The 25,272-nt window shown below is 44.3% G+C and overlaps 1 protein-coding gene across 4 annotated transcripts in view; it reads left to right on the forward strand.

Moving 5' to 3' along the window:
- Positions 1-25,272, forward strand: part of LOC115141696 (plakophilin-4) — a 144,640-nt gene that overhangs the window by 15,402 nt on the left and 103,966 nt on the right. For 2 of the 4 annotated variants that reach the window (XM_065005005.1, XM_029681019.2), the window contains exon 2: positions 6,035-6,174. In XM_065005005.1, coding sequence (XP_064861077.1) covers positions 6,035-6,174 — 140 coding nt within the window. Of the gene's footprint in view, positions 1-596; positions 794-6,034; positions 6,175-7,290; positions 7,795-25,272 lie in introns of those variants that run through there. The other 2 variants (XM_065005040.1, XM_065005072.1) reach the window with 2 other exon arrangements.

Genomic DNA, 25,272 nt, shown 5'->3' on the forward strand with positions numbered 1-25,272 from the left:
ATTAGCCCAGTGTTTTGGCCAAAATAAATGGATAAGCTGACCTGGGGTCAGTTGTGTGCGTAAGTGTGCGTGCGCGCGAGTCTGTCCGTCCCTGTCTTTCTGCCTGTGTAAATGGGGGGATTTCACCTAGGGAAAGCTCTTTACTCCAGACAGATTTATTTTTTGCCATGGTGTGTTTTGACTCACACAGAAGGCACAATAATCCTCACTAGATATTGAGTCCCACTGGAAGTCCTAAAAGTCTGTGTGTTTTATTGACCATGTTTATGTCTTGGGCTTAAACCAGAGGAAATGACCAGGTTCATAATGACATGGGCCCGTCTATTTGTTCTGAGTAACTTAACCTGGATCCTGTGAACTCCTCTGGTATTGTCTCGGAGGCATTATCCTAATTACGGCATTTAAAGCCGCGCTGATTGCATTTGACTCCATGTGCATTATGGGTACTTGGCAGGCAGCCTCTAGCTGGGCTTTGAAATGACCAGACGCCAAATAACACCTACAGAGATCTGATGCACAGGAGTATTTTTTAAATTTTTTACAAAGCCACTAGTTCATTCAGGTGTTTTTTTCTTTCTTCTCATCTCGGTTTGAAGGAAAACAACAGAGGTAATCCTGAAGAACCTGCCGGGTCAGCAGCGCCACTCTAACTGCCAGGTAGTAGCCGGGGTAGTGTGCAGCAGAGCTGTTGTATGTACTACACTCTCTGGAGCCTGATCTGGGAGCAGCCGAGAACACCCGAGCTGAGAGGAGTTAAGTACTCCTGTCCCAGATAGGATGGGGAATTTCAGAGGTAAGCTACGATACAAATCATCATTTTCCTTTTGCTTCCGGGGGACCCGCGGATTTGGTTTGCCGAAGCACATTTGTTTTCTGAGAGTGTGTTTTTTTACCCCCACTCTGCTCGGGTGGGCAGTTTCCCAACCTTTAATTTAATTTCAAGGAAATGTGTCACGAGTCGTATTGCATTGCCTCAGTCTTCCTGCGTTTCACTCTGAATTTATGGCGTTGGCTTTGGTTGTACTCATCTGTTTGTTGGAGAGTTATGTTACATGTTCTCCGTAAAAAGTAATACTATTCATTTCAAGAGCGCTGCTGCATGTAAAGTGCATTCTGAAAGTATTCAGACTAGAGGTCGACCGATTATGATTTTTCAGAGCCGATACCGATACCGATTATTGGAGGACCAAAAAAATCCGATACCGATCAATCTGCCGATTAAAAAAAAAAATGTATTTGTAATAATGACAATTACAACAATACTGAATGAACACTTATTTTAACTTAATATAATACATCAATAAAATCAATTTAGCCTCAAATAAATAATGAAACATGTTCAATTTGGTTTAAATAATGCAAAAACAAAGTGTTGGAGAAGAAAGTAAAAGTGCAATATGTGCCATGTAAAAAAGTTCCTTGCTCAGAACATGAGAACATATGAAAGCTGGTGGTTCCTTTTAACATGAGTCTTCAATATTCCCAGATAAGACGTTTTAGGTTGTAGTTATTATAGGAATTATAGGACTATTTCTCGCTATACCATTTGTATTTCATATATCTTTGACTATTGGATGTTCTTATAGGCACTTTAGTATTGCCAGTGTAACAGTATAGCTTCCGTCCCTCTCCTCGCTCCTACCTGGGCTCGAACCAGGAACACATTGACAACAGCCACCCTCGAAGCAGCGTGACCCATCGCTCCACAAAGGCAGCGGCCCTTGCAGAGCAAGGGGAACAACCACTCCAAGTCTCAGAGCGAGTGACATTTGAAACGCTATTAGCGCGCACCCTGCTAACAAGCTAGCCATTTCACTTCGGTTACACCAGCCTCATCTCGGGAGTTGATAGGCTTGAAGTCATAAACAGCTCAATGCTTGAAGCACAGCGAAGAGCTGCTGGCAAAACGCACAAAAATGCAGTTTGAAGGAATGCTTACAAGCCTGCTGCTGCCTACCACCGCTCAGTCAGACTGCTCTATCAAATCATAGACTTAATTATAACATAATAACACACAGAAATACGAGCCTTAGGCCATTAATATGGTCGAATCCGGAAACGTATTCTTTCAGTGATATACGGAACCGTTCCGTATTTTATCTAACGGGTGGCATCCATAAGTCTAAATATTCCTGTTACATTGCACAATCTTCAATGTTATGTCATAATTACGTAAAATTATGGCAAATTAGGCGGCCCAAGCGGTTGCATATACTCTGACTCTGCGTGCAATGAACGCAAGAGAAGTGACGCAATTTCACCTGGTTAATATTGCCTGCTAACCTGGATTTCTTTTAGCAAAATATGCAGGTTTAAAAATATATACCTCTGTGTATTGATTTTAAGAAAGGCATTGATGTTTATGGTTAGGTACAGTCGTGCAACAAATGCGCTTTTGTTAAATCATCCCACGTTTGGCGAAGTTGGCTGTCTTTGTTAGGAAATAGTCTTCACAGAGTTCGCAACGAGCCAGGTTAGCAGGCAATATTTACTAAATATGCAGGTTTAAAAATATATACTTGTGTATTGATTTTAAGAAAGGCATTGATGTTTATGGTTAGGTACATATTGGAGCAAGACAGTCCTTTTTCGTGAATACGCACCGCATCGATTATATGCAATGCAGGACACTCTAGATAAACTAGTAATATCATCAACCATGTGTAGTTAACTAGTGATTATGATTGATTGATTGTTTTTTATAAGATAAGTTTAATGCTAGCTAGCAACTTACCTTGGCTTCTTACTGCATTCGCGTAACAGGCAGTCTCCTCGTGGAGTGCAATGTAATCAGGTGGTTAGAGCGTTGGACTAGTTAACTGTAAGGTTGCAAGATTGAATCCCCGAGCTGACAAGGTAAACATTTGCCATTCTGCCCCTGAACAAGGCAGTTAACCTACCGTTCCTAGGCTGTCATTGAAAATAAGAATGTGTTCTTAACTGACTTGCCTAGGTAAATAAAGGATAAATATAGGTGTAAAAATAAAATAAAAATCGGCCAAATCGGTGTCCAAAAATACCGATTTCCGATTGTTATGAAAACCTGAAATCGGCCCTAATTAATCCTCCATTCCGATTAATCGGTCGACCTCTAATTCAGACCCCTTCACTTTTTCTACATTTTATTACGTTACAGCCTTATTCTAAAATGGATTCAATCATTTTTTCCCCCTCTTTAATCTACACACAATACCCCGTAATGACAAAGCAAAAACAGGTTTTAATACATTTTGTATAAAAAAATGAAAAACTGATATTACATTTACATAAGTTTTCAGACCCTTTACTCAGTACTTTATTGAAGCACCTTTGGCAGCAATTACAGCCTCAAGTCTGATTGGGTATGACACTACAAGCTTGGCACACCTGTATTTGGGGAGTTTCTCTAATTCTTCTTTGCAGATTCTCTCAAGCTCTGTTGTGTTGAATGGTGAGCATCTCTGCACAGCTATTTTCAGGTCTCTCCAGAGATGTTTGAACGGGTTCAATTCCGGGCTCTGGTTGGGCCACTCAAGGACATTCAGATACTTGTCCCAAAGCAACTCCTGCATTGTCTTGGTTGTGTGCTTAGGGTTGTTGTACTGTTGGAAGGTGAACCTTCGCCCCAGTCTGAGGTCCTGAGCGCTCTGGAGCAGGTTTTCATCAAGGATCTCTCTACTTTGTATCCTTTCATCTTTCCCTCTATCCTGACTAGTCTCCCAGTCCCTGCCACTGAAAAACATCCACACAGCATGATGCAGCCACCACCATGCTTCACCGTAAGGATGGTATTGGCCAGGTGATGAGGGGTGCCTGGTTCCCTCCAAATGTGACACTTGGAATTCAGGCCAAAAAGTTCAATATTGGTTTTATCAGACCAGAGAATCTTGTTTTTCATGGTCAGAGTCCTTTAGGTGCCTTTTGTCAAACTCCAAGCGGGCTGTCATGTGCTCTTTTACTAAGGTGTGGCTTCCGTCTGGCCTCTCTACCATAAAGGCCTGATTGTCAGAGTGCTGCAGAGATGATTGTCCTTCTGGAAGGTTCTCCCATCTCCACAGAGGAACTTTGTGCACTGTCAACTGTGGGACCTTATATAGACATGTGTGTGCCTTTCCAAATCATGTCCAATCAATTGACCAATCAACATCTCAATAGAAACAGGATGTACCTGAGCTCAATTTCGAGTCTCATAGCAAAGAGTCTGAATACTTCTGTAAATAAGGTATTTATCTTTTAAAATTTGTAATACATTTGCAAAAATGTCTTAAACCCTGTTTTTGCTTTGTCATTATGGGGTATTGTGTGTAGATTGACGAGAAAAATATATAATTTAATACATTTTAGAATAGGGCTGTAATGTAAAGTGATGGCGTCTGAATACTTTTCGAATGCATTGAACATGCACAAAGGCCATTCCAGATACTTTGTCTGTGGTGACAAAAGCAGACTTGTTTTTCTCACTGACAGGGACATGCTAGCTGAATGGCATTCTCTCTAATCCTTTCCATAGTATAGGGTTTCAACAGAAACCGACTGAGCCCTGACTACTCTTGCTGGGTTGGTCTCTTCTGCCAGTTTTTTAAAAGAAATCCCGGACAATGCTGTCTTTTTTTTTTGCTCTTGTTTTTGTAACTGTCTTGACTCGGGGAGCAGGGAGAAGGAGCACACTCAAATTGAAACTGCAACTCTCTAGTTTCTTGTCACTGCTCTATTTCATAGAAACTAATGACAAGAGATTCTCCTTGGGACAAAAGGGTGTGTAACAACTAGGGGGGAAAAAACTGCTTTCCTCTGTTTGACACATTTCCGTAACCCTGCTACCAACATGCCTGCTTGTAGCAATATCCCATGTCTGCCTTCATTAACCAGACACGTGATCCGATCAGCTGTCACCATGAAATACTCACGCCTCTGTGTGGTGACAACATGATAGAATACCACGGGGTCACATATCGGCCGAATGTCTGGGGGACCTACCACACGTAGCAGGGCGAGCCTGGCTAGTCTTCGCAGGACAGGAGCTTCCCATCCAGGGCCTGTCTGTCTCTACTGTAAACAGCCCAGTGATCCTCTCTGCTGGCTGGCTGGCTGTCAGCCTGTGTTAACTGATTCATGTACTTGGTATGTTGTGGTGTGTGTGCGCCTCCAGTAGTAATGTACTTCATAACTTTAATAGTGTATGGCACTTTTGGTATAATACGCCAGAACGACTCCACCAATCACCAGCTGACTACCATAACGAATGAGGTATATTAAAAGAGACAGTTTCATGGAGGTCTTATTGAGTTATGCTGGGAGGGGTGGTGCTCTGGTTGGTGTAAAGATATTGTTTAATGACGCTTTCCAGAAGCCAATATCTGGGCAGAAATTGACCGGCATTGGCCCTGGTGCTTAACCACCCTGTCTGGCTCAACAGGCTCCTTCAGGTAAATATTAATCAAGACCGGCCTTCCCATACATTCCCCTGGTGTTTGGCCTGTCAACAATTATAATGAAGGCCACAACTACTTGCGCTCTGACTTTTTCATTTCACTCCTGTCGCCTAGGAGCGAGGTAAGAAGAAGAACATGTTATCTCTTCCTTACGTGTTTTCCTCTGTGGTGCCGCCGCACGCTCAGGGAATTGTGGGAAGTAAAATGTCCTTTTTGGACACTTGAAGATGTTGTGTGTTTGTCTGGGTTTAAAAAAAAAAAATGTTTTATGAGTTTGACACATATCATCACTGAAGTTATTTGTTGCGTTAAGTCCATATGGAATTGACTCGCTGGCTGTCTATCTTTGGAATGATCCATCTGGCATGCGTGGGTGTGTCTATGTGTGTGTTAGCCTACTGTTTTAGTATTGTCAGTGAATATATGACCAGATTGTGTACTAAGTCTGCTTGGTGGGTTCTGTGCACACTTGCGTGCTTGTGTGTCTTATTGTATCTATCGACTGTGCCAATGGTCTTTGGATGGTATGGTCGTGTGTAGTGTGCACGCAACGACACACATATGTCCACATGTATGTGCCACGAGGACCATGTTGGGTGACCAGATTGTTTGTGTCTCTACAGGAGGAATGCCAGCTCCTGAGCAGAGCCCAGTGACGGAGGAGGGGCTTCTGCTGACCATCAGAGAGGGAACCCAACACACCAACAGGAACATGGAGGCTGACACCACCGCCAACAACATCCTGGCCTCCGTCAAAGAGCAGGTACAGCAAATCCAATAGCACCTATCTTACTGTATCTTTGCACAGAGCAGGTACAGGAACTTCCAAAACATCTATCATGCTACAATCACTCGAGGACAGACTATGTGAACATAAATGATACCGAGGCTCTGTCTTTATACTATGAGTACCGATTGATAACGAGCAGCAACAGTTGCTGAGGTTTTTTCTCACTGGTTATTTGGAAAAATCCCGATTTCGCAGGTGTTAGCATCTTACGAAGGGGAGGTGACATTTGGTCCGTACACTTGCCCGTAACTTGCCAAGAGAGCGGGCGGAGCTCTTCGTTCCGGTTCCGATCCTCATTCTAGTATCTCTTCTCTTAACATGTACAGACCAAGACCTTAATCGAGCGTCTGACCGATTACGCAAGACTTTAGTTCTGGGTTACCCGAGATTACTCAACTTCCATAACATCTCTCAAACGGTATCCCTGCCCATAGTGCCCAAAAAACACCTGCATCATTCCCTGCCACAGAGCAGGTACACAAACCTCTGTCACACCTCTCACACTGTAACACAGCCTGATAGAAGGTACACAAACCTCTGTCACACCTACCATATTGCACCACTGCTAAAGAGCAGGTACAGTCACGCTGTACTTTATCCCTGCCCTCTTAGAAACACCCACCCTGTATCAACAGTGGTACTATCGTTTACCTAGTGCGAGCTGGCTCAGATCACTGTAGAAAGTGCCTTGTCAAGAGGTTGTCGTTTTTACCATGACATTTATCACGAGACTCTTCGCAACCCTTACCGTTTGTGAACACAGCTAACAAGCTCAGAATGCTTTGTCCTTTGACCATTAGCCGTCAGTCCTAGCTGGCGGTCGGTAGGAACCGGGGACCAAGTTATGTCCGGCGGTGCTGCGTGTCCACAATCAAGAGAGCCATCTAGTGCAAACAGAGAGATTAGCCATCTGTGTCAGGACACGCTCTGACTCACAGTCCTCCCTGGCAGCTCTGCTGCTCTTTCGCTCTCCCCCTTCCTCCCTGGCAGCGCGTCACACTCCAATTGTTTACCCAAGTCAACAGGAAGGAGAGTTCCATTGGAGAGCACCTGTCAATGTCACTTCCTTCCCCCGGAGTGCTCATCTGCCTGGCCGCTCCTCCTTAGGCTTAGTCAGGACAAGAAGGCAGTAAGTGAGGCAGCGAGAGAGAGAGAGAGAGAGAGAGAGAGAGCGAGAGAGAGAAAGAAAGAAAGAAAGTGACCGAGGGAGAGAGAGAGAGAAGAGGAAGAGAATGACAGAGAGGAAGAGAGAGAGAGAGAGAGAGGAAGAGAGAGTAGCCATAGAGAGTTCTGTACTTTAAAACGCTGGATGGAGACATGCCTCGGAGGCAATTCTTGTTTGGGATTTGGGAGAGTGTAAATTAATCCGTCCTCAGTGTTTAAAAGCAGTTGGAGAGAGAGACAGAGGGAGGGAAAGGAGGAGGAAACCGGGTGCCTTGTGGAGGTCGCCGTTGTTGCTGGGGTTGTAGTTATTTTCCTGGTTCTGCACGAGTCTTTCCTGTGATTGTGAGGCGGCAGACCTTCGAGGGATCCTGCCTGGTTTAAACATGCTAACCTGTGCCTGTGGACAGGCTTATGACGAGTGCTTGCATGGTGAGTCAGTATGCTAACCCCCCCCCCCCCCCCCCTATATTTCTGTTAAAACTTCTCCATGTGCGTCTTCACCCTGCTCTGCCCAATGCCCAAACAAGGACAGGCTGGCCAGGATTTCTTTGATTGCGTTCTCTGTTCATTGTGGAGTTGTGCCTCCTCCGCTCCTGACTGCTAATGAGCCAGAGAGTGTTTGATGTTAATGTCAGGGTTTTCAGACGGGAACTGCTAGTTATTCCCGGGCCGCATCCCAAATGGCACCCTATTCGCTATGTAGTGCACTACTTTTGACCAGAGCCAATCACGCACTACATTGGAAACAGGGTGCTATTTGGGACGCTGTCTGGCTTTGCTGCTCCCTCTTTAGTCTTTACTGTTCTCTGACCCACTATCTGTGTGACACCTCCATAATGGCTTATTACAGCCACCATTTCAGCTTATTACAGCCACCATTTCAGCTTATTACAGCCACCATTTCAACTTATTACAGCCACCATTTCAGCTTATTACAGCCACCATTTTTTTGCTCTTTCACACTCATCTCACTCAGAGACTTTGGGAGTTTTATTTCTTCTCTCGTTAAGACCTCGAAATGTTTTTGAAATGAACTTAACTCTCTGGCCGTTACCGAATACCCGTACTTGCGTTCCAAATATTAGACTGTTTGAGTATGCGAAAATAGCATGCAACATAAAAAATAAAAAATAAAGTATACTTTAAATGCCCGGATGTCATACTATTTTCTGCTTTGACAACAGCTGATTAATAATGTATGGGGGTGCGCTTCCCGAAATCAACGAATAACGGGGAAACAAAGCAATCGCAAATGACACGTTCTCAGCTGTGTGGAATTCGATGCACACTTTTCCACAATGCATTGGAAGAGTTGGGCTGCGAGTGACAGGCCCTAGCGCTCTTCAAGTAGCCAAACAATAGTGGAGCTTCTGTGGTGTTGTTCAAATGCAAGCAAAGTCTTTTTTGTTCTCCTTAATCACGAGAATTGCATCGTAGGCTACATCTTTGAAAACAGAAGTCTTTTTTTAAAGCGGGTTTCTGTTTTCTCATTGAATTTATTTTTTGTTTTGTTCTCTTGGCCCTCGTCATCGCTTTTAAACGAAATCTTTCGATTTCTGAATGTGTCGGCACCGGAGATTCGGAATGTGGATACGATATTGATGTCATGTTTATCAGGCGTTTTGATTTGAACATGTGGATTATTTTAGTTTTATAGGCATTATTACATTATTTAATGTACGTATGTAACAGCACTTTGGTTTCATGAATAAATATGTTGAAATGGAACCAAATGATCTGTTTCTGTCTTCAGTCCTGTTTCAATAGGATAGATGGGCAAAATCAAATCAAATCAAATTGTATTTGTCACAAGAGAGTGTCAATTTGTCGGTCCTCCTTTTTCTGTAGTCCACAATCATCTTCTTTGTCTTGATCATGTTAAGGGAGAGGTTGTTATCCTGGCACCACACTTCCAGGTCTCTGACCTCCTCCCTGTAGGCTGTCTCATTGTTGTTAGTGATCAGGCCTATCACTGTTGTGTTGTCAGCAAACTTAATGATGGTGTTGGAGGTGTGCATGATCATGCAGTCATGAGTGAACAGGCAGTACAGGAGGGGACTGAGCACGCACCCCTGAGGGGCCCCCATGTTACGGATCAGCGTAGCAGATGTGTTGTTACCTACCCTTACCACCTGGGGACGGCCCTTCAGGAAGTCCAGGATCCAGTTGCAGAGGGAGGTGTTTAGTCCCAGGGTCCTGAGCTTAGTGATGAGCTTTGTGGGCACTATGGTGTTGAACGCTGAGCTGTATGTAGTCAATGAATAGAATTCTCATCTAGGTATTCCTTTTGTCCAGGTGGAAAGAGCAGTGTGGAGTGCAATAGAGATTGCACCATCTGTGCATCTGTTGGGGTGGTATGCAAATTGGAGTGTGTCTAGGGTTTCTGGGATAATGGTTTTGATGTGAGCCATGACCAGCCTTTCAAAGCACTTCATGGCTACAGACGTGAGTGCTACGGATCGGTAGTCATTTAGGCAGGTTACCTTAGTGTTCTTGGGCACAGGGACTATGGTGGCCTGCTTGAAACATGTTGGCTAAAGTATATAGTACAAATCAAATGTGATAGTTTGCCTATAACCAGCCTGAGTAGGCCTATAACTCCATTCCTATTCTATTCAGAGTTTAGAGAAATTAATCAGTTACACAGGTGGGCCCAGGTGACAATAAATAAAATCAAAAGCTTACCTTAAGAGTTCTAGTGTTGTGTTGGATAGTCATTGCCAGCTAGCTAACATTTGAGCCTGGTGTTTGAGTAGACTAAACTAGCTAGCTGCATTTGCTAGCAAAGTGAAAGTGAAAAAAAGCTCTCTCCCTCATTCTCTCTCTCTCATTGAGTCATCTACTCATCACATTTTATGCACTTCAGTGCTAACTTGCTGTAGCTTATGCTTTCAGTACTAGATTCATTTGCTGATCCTTTGGGTGGACAACATGTCAGTTCATGCAGCAAGAGCTCTGATAGGTTGGAGGACGTCCTCCGGAAGTTGTGTACGTTTATAGAAGGGGTTGAGAACCAAGAACCTCCTAGGTATTGTATGGAAGTCAATGTACACAGAGGAGGAGCTAGCTGTCCTCTGGCTAAACCATGGTGCTACCCTACAGAGTGCTGTTGAGGCAACTGTAGACCTTCATTGCAAAATAGTAGTTTCATTTAAAAATGATAACTTTTTTAATGTTTTACTATTTTTATGAAATTCACTTAGGATGATGGTCCTCCTCTTAGTACGCTAGTATGGGTATTCAGACATGGCCTCTCTCTCTAATATTTATTATCTTATTATAATTTAATTTAGCTGAGCGGGTGTTTTTGTATATAATCTAAGACCTACTTTCTTATCAATGACTTCTGAAGTGGAATGAAGCTGGAGACTGAAGGGAAGCCACAGAATGGCACTCAGCCAGTCAACTTCTCATATTCTGTGAATTCAGCAAAACCCCCATGTTTTTTAATGCTTTTTCTGCCACATTAGCAAGGTTATCCCTGTGAACTGAGCGCTGGAGCGCTGTATTGTGGGCTTAAGACAATAACACAGTGAATCATCACAGTGAAACGTGAGCCTTTTTTTTTCTCATTGCGAAAGCTTAGGCTACCCTTAAGTTAGTAAAGGCAACATGGAAAATGTGGTAGAATATGCGAGAACAGAAGAAAAGTGTACTCCTACTCCCAATCTGATGTGCGGGGGAAAGCTGGCTGATTCAGAGTTATCCTCTACTATGGACGTTGTCCTGCACGGCCGAAGGGTCCAATATGCCCTGCAATAATGAAAGGCAGGAAAAGAAGAGGAAGTTGCTGTATGCGTTCATCCAGACTCCTCCTCTCCGGAGCGGCCTCGTTTACGACTTAATCACCTCAGCCTGGCCTGGCCTGGGTGACACTGGGTGTAACTAAGTCAACAACCCAAGAGGAATTCTTTAAGCTGTAATGTAGCCTAGCCTAGCCGTTTACAACGGGGACTATTTGGAGCTGCTGTCTGAAGGCGTACGCGTGCTTCAGTTCGGCTGGTGCCTAGCCAGACTTAACAAATGTGCTCGCATACTCCCTTAAAAGACCTTCACTTTAAGAATGTGTAAAAAGCGGCAATATTAATGCCCATAATTTTTAAATGGATGTTTGACGAGAATGTGTCCACATACTTTTGGTCATGAAGTATGTGTATATATATATATATATGTATGTGTGTTTGTATATAAAGAGACGGATCTAGATTCAAATATCTCTGTCTAAAAAACATACACCCCTCTGAGTGGAAAGTGTAAAGACAACAGCTCTCCCACACCACATGTTCCTGCAATAATTCGCTTAATACCAGTAGACAGTGATTTAGATGAGAAGCTCCTGTAAGGGTTGTGGTGCCATTCACAGCAGACAAGGAGGCAGTTGAGCTGAGCATGCATTATAATGCTCCCTCCCTCCCTCTCAATTCAAGGGGCTTTATTGACATGAGAAACATATGTTAACATTGCCAAAGCAAGTGAAGTAGATAATATACAAAAGTGAAATAAACAACAAAAATGAACTGTAAACATAACACTCTCTCTCTCTCTCTCTCTCTCTCTCTCTCTCTCTCTCTCTCTCTCTCTCTTCTCTCTCTCTATTTTCCCTCTCTCTCTTTTCCCTGACCCCTAAACCCAACCCTTAACCTAACTCTAACCGTAACCCCAAAACCCTAACCCTGAACCTAACCCCAAAGCCTAAAAAAGCCTTTTCCTTGTGGGACCGGTGTAATGGCCCCACAATTGTCCTTGTTTTACTATCGTTGTGAGGACTTCCGGTCCCCACAAGGATAATAAATCCAAACCACACACACACACACACACAGAATTTCCTCTGCAGCTGGTATGTGGTGTAGTAAAGCACTGCTCGGGGGGTGTCCTTGCTTTGAGTGCTCAAAATGTGACAACCTCTTTAAGCAACGAAAAGCAAACCCGAAAAATGGCCCTCTTGAGATCACAATGCAATGCTTCCTCCATCCTCCGTTCTGGCAAACTAATCCAAGTGACCTCTGTGTGGACCTGTGTTTCTTGGAGCTGGAGAAGTCAAAGAAATACAATCATTTGGCCGTTGACTAAAAGGCAGGCTTTGACCTTTTTTGTGGAATCTCTACATCTGCTGCTGGGAAAAAAGCAGGAGTTAGGTTCAAATTGCCATGATGGCAGAAGCCGTTCCACCACTGCGGAGGAACTAAGGCCTCTAAATACAATCGACTAGGAAGCTAGCTACCTCTGGCCTTAACTCCTCGTTCTTCTTTTCTCACCTACCGCTGTGACAGGCCAGGAGAAATCTGAAAGCATTCCCGCCTCGATTATAGCCATAAAAGAAATGGAAGCCCTTCTTGGAGCAATTATCCTATGGGACCGGAGAGTGAGAGAGGGAGAGATAGACAGATAGAGAGAACAGAGCAGTGGCTGCAGCCTGCGGGCTGTTTCACTGGGCTGTTCAGCAGGAGCCTGATGTCACTGCAGTGGCTGACTGACTGGCAAAACGGAGGGCAGATAATCTGCTGCCAACGTGACATGATGGAGGGGGGCAGTGTGTACTGGGCTGACCCTGGCACACTCAGGTCTGTCTGTCTGTTTCAACCCAGCCCAGGGACAACCCTCTCCTTTCCTCCATCTCTCCATCACAGTCCTCCTCATCAGTGTCATCAGTAGTAGGCAGGAAGGCATCAACAGCAGCGTGACAAAAACCAGGTACCAGTGCGACTGCGATTAGAGCTGTTGCGGGGACTGTATTACCCCCACACCGGCGGTCGCGAGTCATGAAGGCAGTCATATTCCACGTGACCGTTTAGTCACGGTAATTGGGCTTCTCCAAGCTCTGATGCTGCTGATGGTCATTAGAAGCTTACCAAACTTGCTAACTTCCTGGTACTCAGCATTCCGTTGTCCCTATAATCACACTGACATCAATGCAAATGTGATCAAAAATCGAATCAAACACTCCATGAGAGCCCATGTGCTCATGTTGCGCAACATTTATATAGGCTATGCACTTGTGGGAGAAAACAGAGTGATGGCCTCTATTAAAAAGAGGAGGATCCCATCAGCTTTCTATAGGCTAGGCTTACTATATTTATTTCTCAACTTTCCTAATATAAAGCACATTGCCTATCTTTACAACAGGAGTATAGCCTACCTGGCTGGCATGAAAATTAACCACAGGAAAAGTGTCCTCCATTCACTATTTAAGTGCATTAAGACCATAGATAACGTGTATTTTTTCCCCTGCCCTTATTTGCTTGAGAGATGCCCATCTCTCGACAGCACAGAGCCCAGACTCTCCCACCAACGAGTACTGATGTAGGCGGAACTAACACTGCAGGTCGGCTTACTTACATCCCTTTATTCACTGCAATAGCAGTATAATGGCAGGATCGAACGTTTCTACATTGCTCTCCTCATAGAGAGACCGTGCCTGGAGCTACATTTTGGAAAATACTTAGCTATCGAGCTACCAGAGGAAATGTATGTTTGTGAGGCCCAGATGAATGGCAGTCCGAAAGGAAGAAATTATTGCCCTTCTTTGGCAGTGTTTGGATCTTTGTTGTGTCCTAAAATACACACAGATTGGCTTTTGTGTTGCTTTCATTCAGCTGCAGAAGGCATCATCATCAACAGCAACAGCAGCAGATCATAAGAGCAGCAGCTTTTGTGGTACAGCCAGCCAGGCAGAACTACACAACGGCACAGCAGCCCTCTACGATCAGGCTGTTTTATGTGAGCTTGGAGGATATTGCATGCATCCCAAATGGCACCCTATTCCCTATGTAGTGCACTACTTTTGACCAGAGCCCTACGGGTGTTCAAACGTAGTGCACTCCTTTAGGAATAGGGTGCCATTTGGGATGTAGACACCGTCTTCTGATGTGTAGCTTACAAAACCACCTCATCTGCAGTACAGTCTACAATGAATCATGTGGGTTTTGGAGAGAGACCAACGATCCAAATTTGTCTATGGTCCAATCTCTGTCTGTTCATTTCTCTGTGATAAAACGACCATTGATAAGATGCAAAATAAGATTAGAGGAATCCTCTTTTGTTCTCGCCCTCTCGCCTTCCGCGTCCCAAATGGTACCCTATTCCCTACATAATGTAGATACTACTACCCATAGGGCCCTGGTCAAACATAGTGCACCAGTAGGGAATAGGGTACCATTTGGGACGCAGCCAGGCGCTGGCTGTCACTTCAGCAGACACACAGACGACAGCCTCTTTAATGGCATTTTAATGATCTAGCCCAAGATGCAACTCCACGTCTATGTTCTAGGATTTTCTATTTCTATGTGTTTGGCCGGGTGTGGTTCTCAATCAGAGGCAGCTGTCTATCGTTGTCTCTGATTGAGAACCATACTTAGGTACCCTTTTCCCCCACCTGTTTTGTGGGAAGTTAACTTTAGCTTTGTTCAGGGCACATAGCCCAAAGCGTCATGGTTTGGTTTTTGTTCTTCGTTTTGTCGGCGTCATTTTTTTGAATAAAGAGAAAATGTACGTTTACCATGCTGCACCTTGGTCCAGTCCTTCAGCCAGCCGTGACAGTGTTGCGTCGGTGTGCATGTGTGTGTGAGGATTTTGTGTGGGAGTGACAGTGTAGTGTGTGGGAGTGAGTGTGTGTATATATATAGTCCAGTAAGTGTGCCGTCAGTGGAAGATAGAGTCAGTACAGATAGCTTGGGTACCATTCATTGACTATTTAGCAGTCTTATGGCTTAGGGGTAGAAGCTCTCTCGGAGCGGTACCATTTGCCTGGACGGTAGCAGAGGGAACAGTCTATGGCTTGGGTGGCTGATATCGTGGTCCAGGGAGCTGTCTGCTAGTAATCTAAGTGAACGTCTTCATGTGAGAAGCTAGAGCTCTGAGGATCATATGTACAGTGTATAGAAGACCTTGAATGCCATGCTTCACATAGACTGTCATCAGAGAGGTCGGATGACACAATGTCAACAGAGATTTGTTTTCTATATGTGAAAATACTGAAACGGAATGTGAGGAATTTGCCTGGCTACCCATCCACATCACTCCAGCCATACGCCACGCCCACAAAAGTTTCTTCTCCACTCTCTCGCCTCCCTCCCCGATGATTTCTAGAATGCGAAAACATTCTGACTGTTCTGATTGGTCCCAGAAACCGATGGGTTGGGCCAGATAATGACATGATACTTGATACTCTGATTTGTTAGAGACGATCCAATCCCTAACTAATTTGTTTTCGTACAAGGGATTTGTTTTCGTTTTGGAGTCGCAGAAACGACTTCTAGGGTGTCAGTTTCAGACTGAATGTATGTAGCGATCGATAGAGCAGCGGAATTAAATTCAGGGCGAGTCGTCAGGCAAGTGATGAATAGCATTCCATGAAATGTTATGAAATTCTTCATATGACTTGAGGTTTTTAGATGAAGTTACTAAGACCTTTTAAGTAGTGTTGTAGGAGGCCTTGAAATCATTTCTCTTGTTCAGTGCTTAGATTTTCTTGTTCACTTTGCTAGCATAGTGTTATGCATATTGCTTACAAATGTCTGTCACTACTGCAGCCTGTACATTCTTCCTCTCAAAATCAGAGTTTTGTCCCAAGGTGACTTTGTGTAGCAGTGATTTCCAGTGAGTAATAATGCTGTCTGTCTGTTTCTCTCTCCCACTCTCTCTCTCCCTCTCTCTCCCACTCTCTCTCTCCCTCTCTCTCCCTCTCCTCTCTCTCCCTCACTCTCTCTCGTTCTCTCTCGTCTCCCTCTCTCTCCCTCTCCTCTCTCTCCCTCTCCCTCACTCTCTCTCTCGTTCTCTCTCTCTCGCTCTCCCTCTCTCTCACGCTCTCTCTCCCTCTCCTCTCTCCCTCTCCCTCTCCCTCACTCTCTCTCTTGTTCTCTCTCTCTGCTCTCTCTCTTTCTCCCTCTCTCCTCTCTCTCTCTTCCTCTCACCTCTCTCGTTCTCTCTCTCTCGCTCTCCCTCTCTCTCACGCTCTCTCTCCCTCTCCTCTCTCCCTCTCCCTCACTCTCTCTCTTGTTCTCTCTCTCTCTCACTCTCTCTCTTTCTCCCTCTCTCCTCTCTCTCTCTTCCTCTCACCTCTCCTTCGTTCTCTCTTTCTCTCTTTTTTTCTTTTTCTTTCTTTCTTTCTTTCTTTCTGTCTCTCTTTCTCTCTCTCTCTCTATATATATATATATATATATATATATATATATATATATCCCTCCCACATTCAGCTATGTCGTGGGCCTCATTAGAATACGCTAGCAGCCGCACACTGCTGCTGCTAGAGAGCAGAACTGTCAAGCCCCATTGCCACTTAATGAACAAATATGTTTCCAGAGGATTTCTCTCAACCCCCGGTCAAGAAAAAAGCCATCTGCCTTAGTTACGTAAAATGTCCCTAAGCATCCATAATGGAACTGCAGTCCTTTCGGATGACACGCGTCCGTGCCCTCTTCCTGCAGCGCCTGGATCAGATCCGAACCCAGTTTGAGCAGCAAATGGCACCCTATTCCCTGTATAGTTCACTACTTTTGAGCCCTATGAGACACTGAGTGCTGCTGGGCCAGTGCAACATCAAATAGAGACAGCGAGGAAGTGAGAAATAGAAGTCAGATAAGATCTCTAGTCTTAATGAAGATTTTGACATTTTCTGGTGCCGGGGCTGGAGCACAGATTGCTGTGATATAACTCACTGTTCCTGTCTGTCTGCTGTATGTGAGTTGAACGTTGTACAGGATATTAACGCAATGTTTACTTGCAAGTTCATTTTCGACATTGCAATAATAGGAAATAATAAACTATGAAAATACGAACATATATTAAATGGCTCAGGAGAATAGAATAAACATTTGAGCATAAGTATAATTAAAAACCTTTTAGGGTCACACAGAGTGCTTCTAGGTAGTCTTAAACACGTCTACTTTGAAGCAAAAGTATACATCTCGCACACATGGTGATGGGCTTAAAGAAAGAAGATACCTATACCATGTCAGATATAGAGTTGACATGTTTTCCATTTGGAATTTGCATCCCAATATTGCACTTTAAATACATCACAGAAGATTGAAATATAACAGAACCGTGTTTCTTATAACTAGGGAAATTGTGTCACTTCTCTTGCGTTCCATGCAGCCGTTTGGGCCACCTGGCTCGTTGCGAACTGTGTGAAGTCTATTTATTCCTAACAAAGACCGTAATTAATTTGCCAGAATTGTACATAATTATGACATAACATTGAAGGTTGTACAATGTAACAGCAAAATTTAGACTTAGGGATTCCACCCTTTAGATAAAATACGGAACGGTTCCGCATTTCACTGAAAGAATAAACGTTTTGTTTTCGAAATGATAGTTTGCGGAATCGACCATATTATTAATGACCAAAGGCTCGTATTTCTGTGTTTTGTTATGTTATAATTAAGTCTATGATTTGATATTTGATAGAGCAGTCTGACTGAGCAATGGTAGGCAGCAGGAGGCTTGTAAAGCAGTCATTCAAACAGCACTTTCGTGCGTTTTGCCAGAAACTCTTCGCTGTGCTTCAAGCATTGAGCTGTTTATGACTTCAAGCCTATCAACTCCCGAGATTAGGCTGGTGTAACCGATGTGAAATGGCTAGCTAGTTACTGGGGTGCACGCTAATAGCGTTTCAAACGTCACTCGCTCTGAGACTTGGAGTAGTTGTTCCCCTTGCTCTGCAATGGCCGCGGCTTTTGTGGAGCAATGGGTAACGATGCTTCGAGGGTGGCTGTTGTCGATGTGTTCCTGGTTCGAGCCAAGATAGGGGCGAGGAGAGGGACGGAAGCTATACTGTTACACTGGCAATACTAAAGTGCCTATACGAACATCCAATAGTCAAAGATATATGAAATACAAATTGTAGAGAGAAATAGTCCTATAATTCCTATAATAACTACAACATAAAACTTCTTACCTGGGAATATTGAAGACTCATGTTAAAAGGAACCACCAACATGTTCTCATGTTCTGAGCAAGGAACTTAAACGTTAGCTTTCTTACATAGCACATATTGCACTTTTACTTTCTTCTCCAACGCTTTGTTTTTGCATTATTTAAACCAAATTGAACACGTTTCATTATTTATTTGAGGCTAAATTGATTTTATTGATATATTATATTAAGTTAGGATAAGTGTTGTTGTAATTGTCATTATAACAAATAAAAAAATGCTTTTTTTGGTCCTCCAATAATCTGTATCGGTATCGGCGTTGATAAATCATAATCGGTCGACCTCTAATTCAGACCCCTTGACTTTTTCCAAATGTTCTTACGTTACAGCCTTATTCTAAAACGATTAAATACATTTTCTTGCTCATCAATCTACACACAATACCCCAGAATGAAACAGCAAAAATGTTCCCCCCCCCACAAATGTATTAAAAATAAAAAACTTAAATACCTTATTTACATAAGTATTCAGACACTTTGCTATGAAACTCGAAATTGAGCTCAGGTGCATCCTGTTTCCATTGATCATCCTTGAGATGTTTCTACAACTTGATTGGAGTCCAGCTATGGTAAATTCAATTGATTGGACATGATTTGGAAAGCACACACCTGTCTATATAAAGGTTGACAGTGCATGTCAGAGAGAAAAACCAAGCCTTGAGGTTGAAGGAATTGTCCGTAGAGCTCCCAGACAGGATTGTGTCGAGGCACAGATCTCGGGAAGGGTACCAAAACATTTCTGCAGCATTGAAGGTCCCCAAGGGGCGGTCCCCAAGGGGCGGCAGGTAGCCTAATGGTTAGAGCATTGGGGCGGATCGAATCCCTGAGCTGACAAGGTAAACATCTGTCGTTCTGACCCTGAACGAGGCAGTTAACCCACTGTTCCCAGGCAGGCTGTCATTGTAAATAAGAATGTGTTCTTAACTGACAAGCCTAGTTAAATAAAGGTAATATAAAAATATATATATTTAAAAAATTACACAGTTGCCTCCATCATTCTGAAATGGAAGACGTTCGGAACCACCAAGACTGCCTGGCCAAACTAAGCAATCGGGGGAGAAGGGCCTTGGTCAGGGAGGTGACTAAGAACCCAATGGTCACTCTGACAGAGCTCCAGAGTTCCTCTGTGGAGATGGGAGAACCTTCCAGAAGGACAACCACCTCTGCAGCGCTCTGGCAATCAGGCCTTTATGGTAGGGTGGCCAGACAAAAGCCACTCCCCAATAAAAGGCACATGACAGCCACTTGGAGTTTGCCTAAAGACTCTCAGACCATGACAAACAAGATTCTCTGGTCTGATGAAACCAAGATTGAAATCTTTGGCCTGAATGCTAAGCGTCACGTCTGGAGGAAACCTGGCACCATCCCTACGGTGAAGCATGATGGTGGCTGCATCATGTTGTGCGGATGTTTTTCAGCGGCAGGGACTGGGAGACTAGTCAGGATCGAGGGAAAGATGAATGGTGCAACGTACAGAGAGATCCTTAATGAAAATCTGCTCCAGAGCGCTCAGGACCTCAGACCGGGGCTATGGTTCACCTTCCAACAAGATAACGACCCTAAGCACACAGCGAAGATAACGCAGGAGTGGCTTCGGGACAAGTCTCTGAATGTCCTTCAGTGGCCCAGCCAGAGCCCGATCGAACATCTCTGGAGAGACCTGAAAATTGCTGTGCAGCGACACTCCCCATCCAACCTGACAGAACTTGTGCTTCCACAAAGTACTGAGTAAAGGGTCTGAATCCTATGTAAATGTGATATTTTGATTTTTTTTAAAACATTTTTAAAAATTCCCTACAGCAAAAAACTGTTTTGACTTTGTCATTAGGTGGTATTGTGTGTAGATTGATGGGGGGGGGAATAATTGCAATCAATTTTAGAGTAAGGCTGTAACGTAACAAAAAGTGGAAAAAGCCACGGGCTCTGAATACTTTCCGAAAACTCTGTACCTCACCATTCCTGTCTATCTGCTATATATGTGTGTGAGAGAGGAAGTGCCGAGTCGACAGCAGGAAATGGACATCTATTTCACTCACCTCCGCATCATGGCTTCTCAATCGTTCACTTCGCTGTATTCGCGGACAGGCTAGTCGTGGTGTCGTCAGTACTGTACCACAAGTCGGGTAGGAGACATGTTGAAGAAAGGGACTGCCTTTGTTCCCACACTGAAAGGTCTAGTATTAGTCTATTATTAATTCACTAGTAGTCTACTACTAGTCACTTCCAGGTGAAACTAATGCCAATGGACTTTGTTTGTAATTCCAACACCTTGATTGTTGTAGAAGAGGCCTATTAACAACCCCCTGCTGTGCCGTTGCAGATTGGTATTGTTTTCTTCTGTCAGGATGTTGATGATTCATATTGCTACTGTTGTTTGTCTCTGAGCAGGGATCACCCGTTTGAGAAGGGGGCTTTGGAAAATCTTCACAAACCCCATGATGACGATGATTCTAATGATATTCATCTATCATGGCAATTGTGGGAGAAAAGTGTGAAGTACAGTAGGATTAGAACTAGTTCTACTATGTCGTTTTTTCACGTGGTCCCAGACCTCGCAAAAAAACTCCCAAGAAAAGCATTCGCTGTTTTCCGTCACAATAGCCATCATGCTCCAAAAAACATTAGAAATGCATGAAAGTGCCGCCTGAAAATATATTGAAATCCTTCGCTGCTCGGGGATGGTAAAATTGCAGATGTCGTATGTTGTCATTTTATTGTCTCTATCTCCTATGGTTGAGCAGAGCGTGAGGACGTGTCTAGGAGAGGGACATGCCACCTCTGGCTCTACCTGTCATTGGGCCTCCTCAATTCATTCCAATTCCAACTTTATTGTTCCGGTTGAGTAATTCATTGTGCAGCCAGGAATATGGAAGATACAACATGTCCAGTTGAAGTCAGAAGTTTACATACACCTTATCCAAATACATTTAAACTCTGTTTTTCACAATTCCTGACATTTAATCTTAGTAGAAATTCCCTGTCTTAGGTCAGTTAGGATCACCACTTTATTTTAAGAATGTGACATTTCAGAATAATAGAGATAGTAGAGTAGTAGAGATAATTATTTATTTCATATTTTATTTCTTTCATCACATTCCCAGTTTCCCACTGGGCCTTCCACAAGCTTCCCACAATAAGTTTGGTGAATTTTGGCCCATTCCTCCTGACAGAGTCAGGTTTGTAGGCCTCCTTCCTCGCACATGCCTTTTCACTTCTGCAGCAAATAGGATTGAAGTCAGGGCTTTGTGATGGCTATTCCAATACCTTGACTTGGTTGTCCTTAAGGCATTTTGCCACAACTTTGGAAGTATGCTTGGGGTCATTGTCCATTTGGAAGACCCATTTGCGACCAAGCTTTAACTTCCTGACTGATGTCTTCAGATGTTGCCTCAATATATCCACAAAACTTTCCATCCTCATGATGCCATCTATTTTGTGAAGTGCACCAGTCCCTCCTGCAGCTAAGCATCCCCACAACATGATGCTGCCACCCCTGTGCTTCACGGTTGGGATGGTGTTCTTCGGCTTGCAAGTCTCCCCCTTTTTCCTCCAAACAGTTCTATTTTTGTCTCATCAGACCAGAAGACATTTCTCCAAAAAAGTACAATCTTTGTCCCCATGTGCAGTTTCAAACCGTAGTCTGGCTTTTTTATGGCAGTTTTGGAGCAGTGGCTTCTTCCTTGCTGAGCGGCCTTTCAGGTTATGTCGATATAGGACTCTTTTACTGTGGATTTTAATACTTTTGAACCTGTTTCCTCCAGCATCTTCACTAGGTCCTTTGCTGTTGTTCTGGGATTGATTTGCCCATTTTGCACCAAAGTACGTTCATCTCTAGGACATAGAATGCATCTCCTTCCTGAGCGGTATGATTGCTGCATGGTCCCATGATGTTTATACTTGCGTACTATTGTTTGTATAGATGAACGTGGTACCTTCAGGTGTTTGGAAATTGCTCCCACGGATGAACCAGACTTGTGGAGGTCTCAATTTTTTTATGAGATCTTGGCTGATTTCTTTTGATTTTCCCATGATGTCAAGCAAAGAGGCACTGTGTTTGAAGGTAGGCCTTGAAATACATCCACAGGTATACCTCCAATTGACTAAAATTATGTCAATTAGTCTATCAGAAGCTTCTAAAGCCATGACATCATTTTCTGGAGTTTTCCAAGCTGTTTAAAGGCACAGTCAACTTAGTGTATGTAAACTTCTGACCCACTGGAATTGTGATACAGTGAAATAATCTGTCTGTAAACAATTGTTGGAAAAATTACTTGTGTCATGCACAAAGTAGATGTCCTAACCGACTTGCCAAAACTATAGTTTGTTAAGAAGAAATTTGTGGAGTGGTTGAAAAACGAGTTTTAATGACTCCAACCTAAGTCCATGTAAACTTCTGACTTTAACTGTAAGTGCAATAGATATGTAAGGAGAGTGGAATACAAAGTGTTAAAAAAAATCCACCAAACAGTGACGTGGTGTGAGGAGGAGGATGCTTGGTGCGCATCTGGGACAGGACATGAGGAGCCTACTGTTGAACACTGGACCTAGACTATCCCCTCATATTTTCATATGGTCCTTTGCAGCTAAATTGGTAGAGCATGGCTCTTGTAATGCCAAGGTAGTGGGTTCAATTCCCAGGACTACCCATAAGTACAATGTATGCACACTTGACTATAAGTCCCTTTGGATAAAAGCATCTGGTTAAATTACATCTACTATTACATTTGCATGCTCTGGCTGAGATATTTTTTTATCTCGGCTTAAGGGCGTGATTACTACGTCGGAGCTGATGTTTGAGAGCCGACAAAGAGCATTCAAAAAAAAAACATGCTTCTTCTGGCCCAAGGCGGCCAAGCCAAGGTCACCCAAACTAGCCCACTGAACATGATGGCTCAATCATGCCCAATCAGGCCATGAGGAGAGGAGAGCCCGTTGGAGTGGAAGTGATCAAAAGCTTCTAATCAGAGCCCGATACCTCTATATACTGTATGACTCTGCTACTAAAAATACACTGACACAGTGGATCCTGTATAACGTTGGTGTGACCTCACTGTGCCTGGCCTATAGGGCCAAAGACTGGTTTGCTTCTCTTCCTCTCTGGTATGAAGTTACAATGCCACTGTTGCAGTCTTTCTCATTCTTTATTGCGGTGTTGAACGTGTTTCCTAAACTACCGAACTCTTCAATTCCTACTTGTTCTATTTCGTAGACTTTCATTTTCAGCGGAGAAAACGTAATTTACGGGGTTTTTAGGAAAAATGTTGCGAGAGGCCCTCCGTTGTCTTATCACGAGTGCATCCCAAATGGCCGGTGTTAAATGTAGTGCACTTCAAAGTTATAAAGAGACCCCTCAATGGGATTTGCTGGATAAATAAAGGTTAAAAAAAAAAAAAAAAAATAGGGAGCTATTTTAGGACGCAGCCCATCATGTCAAGTGTAGACCTGTAGGTGGAGTGAGAGGCTGTGCTGAGGCTGCACGACAGGACAGAGTAGAGTAGAGGCCAACGCTTGAAGCTTTGAGCTGAGTCTACCAGAGTCACTGTCCATTTATGCCTCTGCATGGGGTCATGCAACCCGGGGCGTGGTGGTATGTCATCGGTTTGTACTAGGCCCTATGAAGTAGGACAGGCCGAGACAGAGGGGGACGGGATCTGATTCAGCGCTGGGTGACAGGGCAGTCAGGCCCGAGGACTGACACTCATTGTCATGCCGAACAATGAGCAGAGCTTAAGCAGAGCAAAGCGCATGTTGGTACAGGACGACCAGCCTTCATTGTCTCCAACCCTCCTTCCACTAAGCCTGGCACGGGCCGAGGGGGCTCTCTCGCCGCTGACATGGGCTAGATAAACACGGGCCTTGTTTAATGGTCGTTACCGCGGCCTTCGTCCTGACGCGTCGCATCATTAAGCTGAATAGATGTGTCCCATTTTGTGTTTCGCCGACTCTGCAAACTCAATGAATTATACATGGGGACCGGAGCAGAGCCGGTCTATTTGAGGCTGTAATGGACGCGCCACTTAGGCTGTGTTGTCTTTGTTCTTGTTTCATTAGGTTGCCGCCTGTAGCGACAAGCACAGATGTAGGATCTTAATTTGAACCTACATCTGTAACAGCCTGGTGTGAGAAGATAATAATGAATGTATTGGATCCACATTTGTCGCGGGCTTCATACGGCTCGTGATGACCTATGCTCTGGAAATTCCTGTTGAAATGTATGAGAGAGGGGTAAAAGTCATAAAATATGTTTTCTGTTTTGCGTCATAGGCTAATAAAGGACAAGGCGAGGGACATTGAGGACGACGTCTTCATAATATTGATGGCCACCTGAGAGAGGAAAAAAACTAGCAGATGCAAGAGGGGAGGATTGTTTGTTGCAGGGTGGAGACGGAGAGGCTAGCTAGCTCTGCTTCGTACAGGAAGCTATGAATCTCCTCCATGCAGGCAGGCGTTCCACAGTGGAGGCGGGCTTGGGGTACAGAGCGTGGGTAGGAGACTTGGGGTACAGAGCGTGGGTAGGACAGGCTTGGGGTACAGAGCGTGGGTAGGACAGGCTTGTGGTACAGAGCGTGGGTAGGACAGGCTTGGGGTACAGAGCGTGGGTAGGACAGGTTTGGGGTACAGAGTGTGGGTAGGATAGGCTTGGGGTACAGAGCGTGGGTAGGACAGGCTTGGGGTACAGAGCGTGGGTAGGACCGGCTTGGGGTACAGAGCGTGGGTAGGACAGGCTTGGGGTACAGAGCGTGGGTAGGACAGGCTTGGGGTACAGAGCGTGGGTAGGACAGGCTTGGGGTACAGAGCGTGGGTAGGTCAGGCTTGGGGTACAGAGCGTGGGTAGGACAGGCTTGGGGTACAGAGCGTGGGTAGGACAGGCTTGGGGTACAGAGCGTGGGTAGGACAGGCTTGGTGTACAGAGCGTGGGTAGGACAGGCTTGGGGTACAGAGTGTGGGTAGGTCAGGCTTGGGGTACAGAGCGTGGGT

The sequence above is a fragment of the Oncorhynchus nerka genome, linkage group LG1, assembly GCF_034236695.1.
Source record: "Oncorhynchus nerka isolate Pitt River linkage group LG1, Oner_Uvic_2.0, whole genome shotgun sequence".
In the NCBI taxonomy this organism is placed as follows: Eukaryota; Metazoa; Chordata; class Actinopteri; order Salmoniformes; family Salmonidae; genus Oncorhynchus; species Oncorhynchus nerka.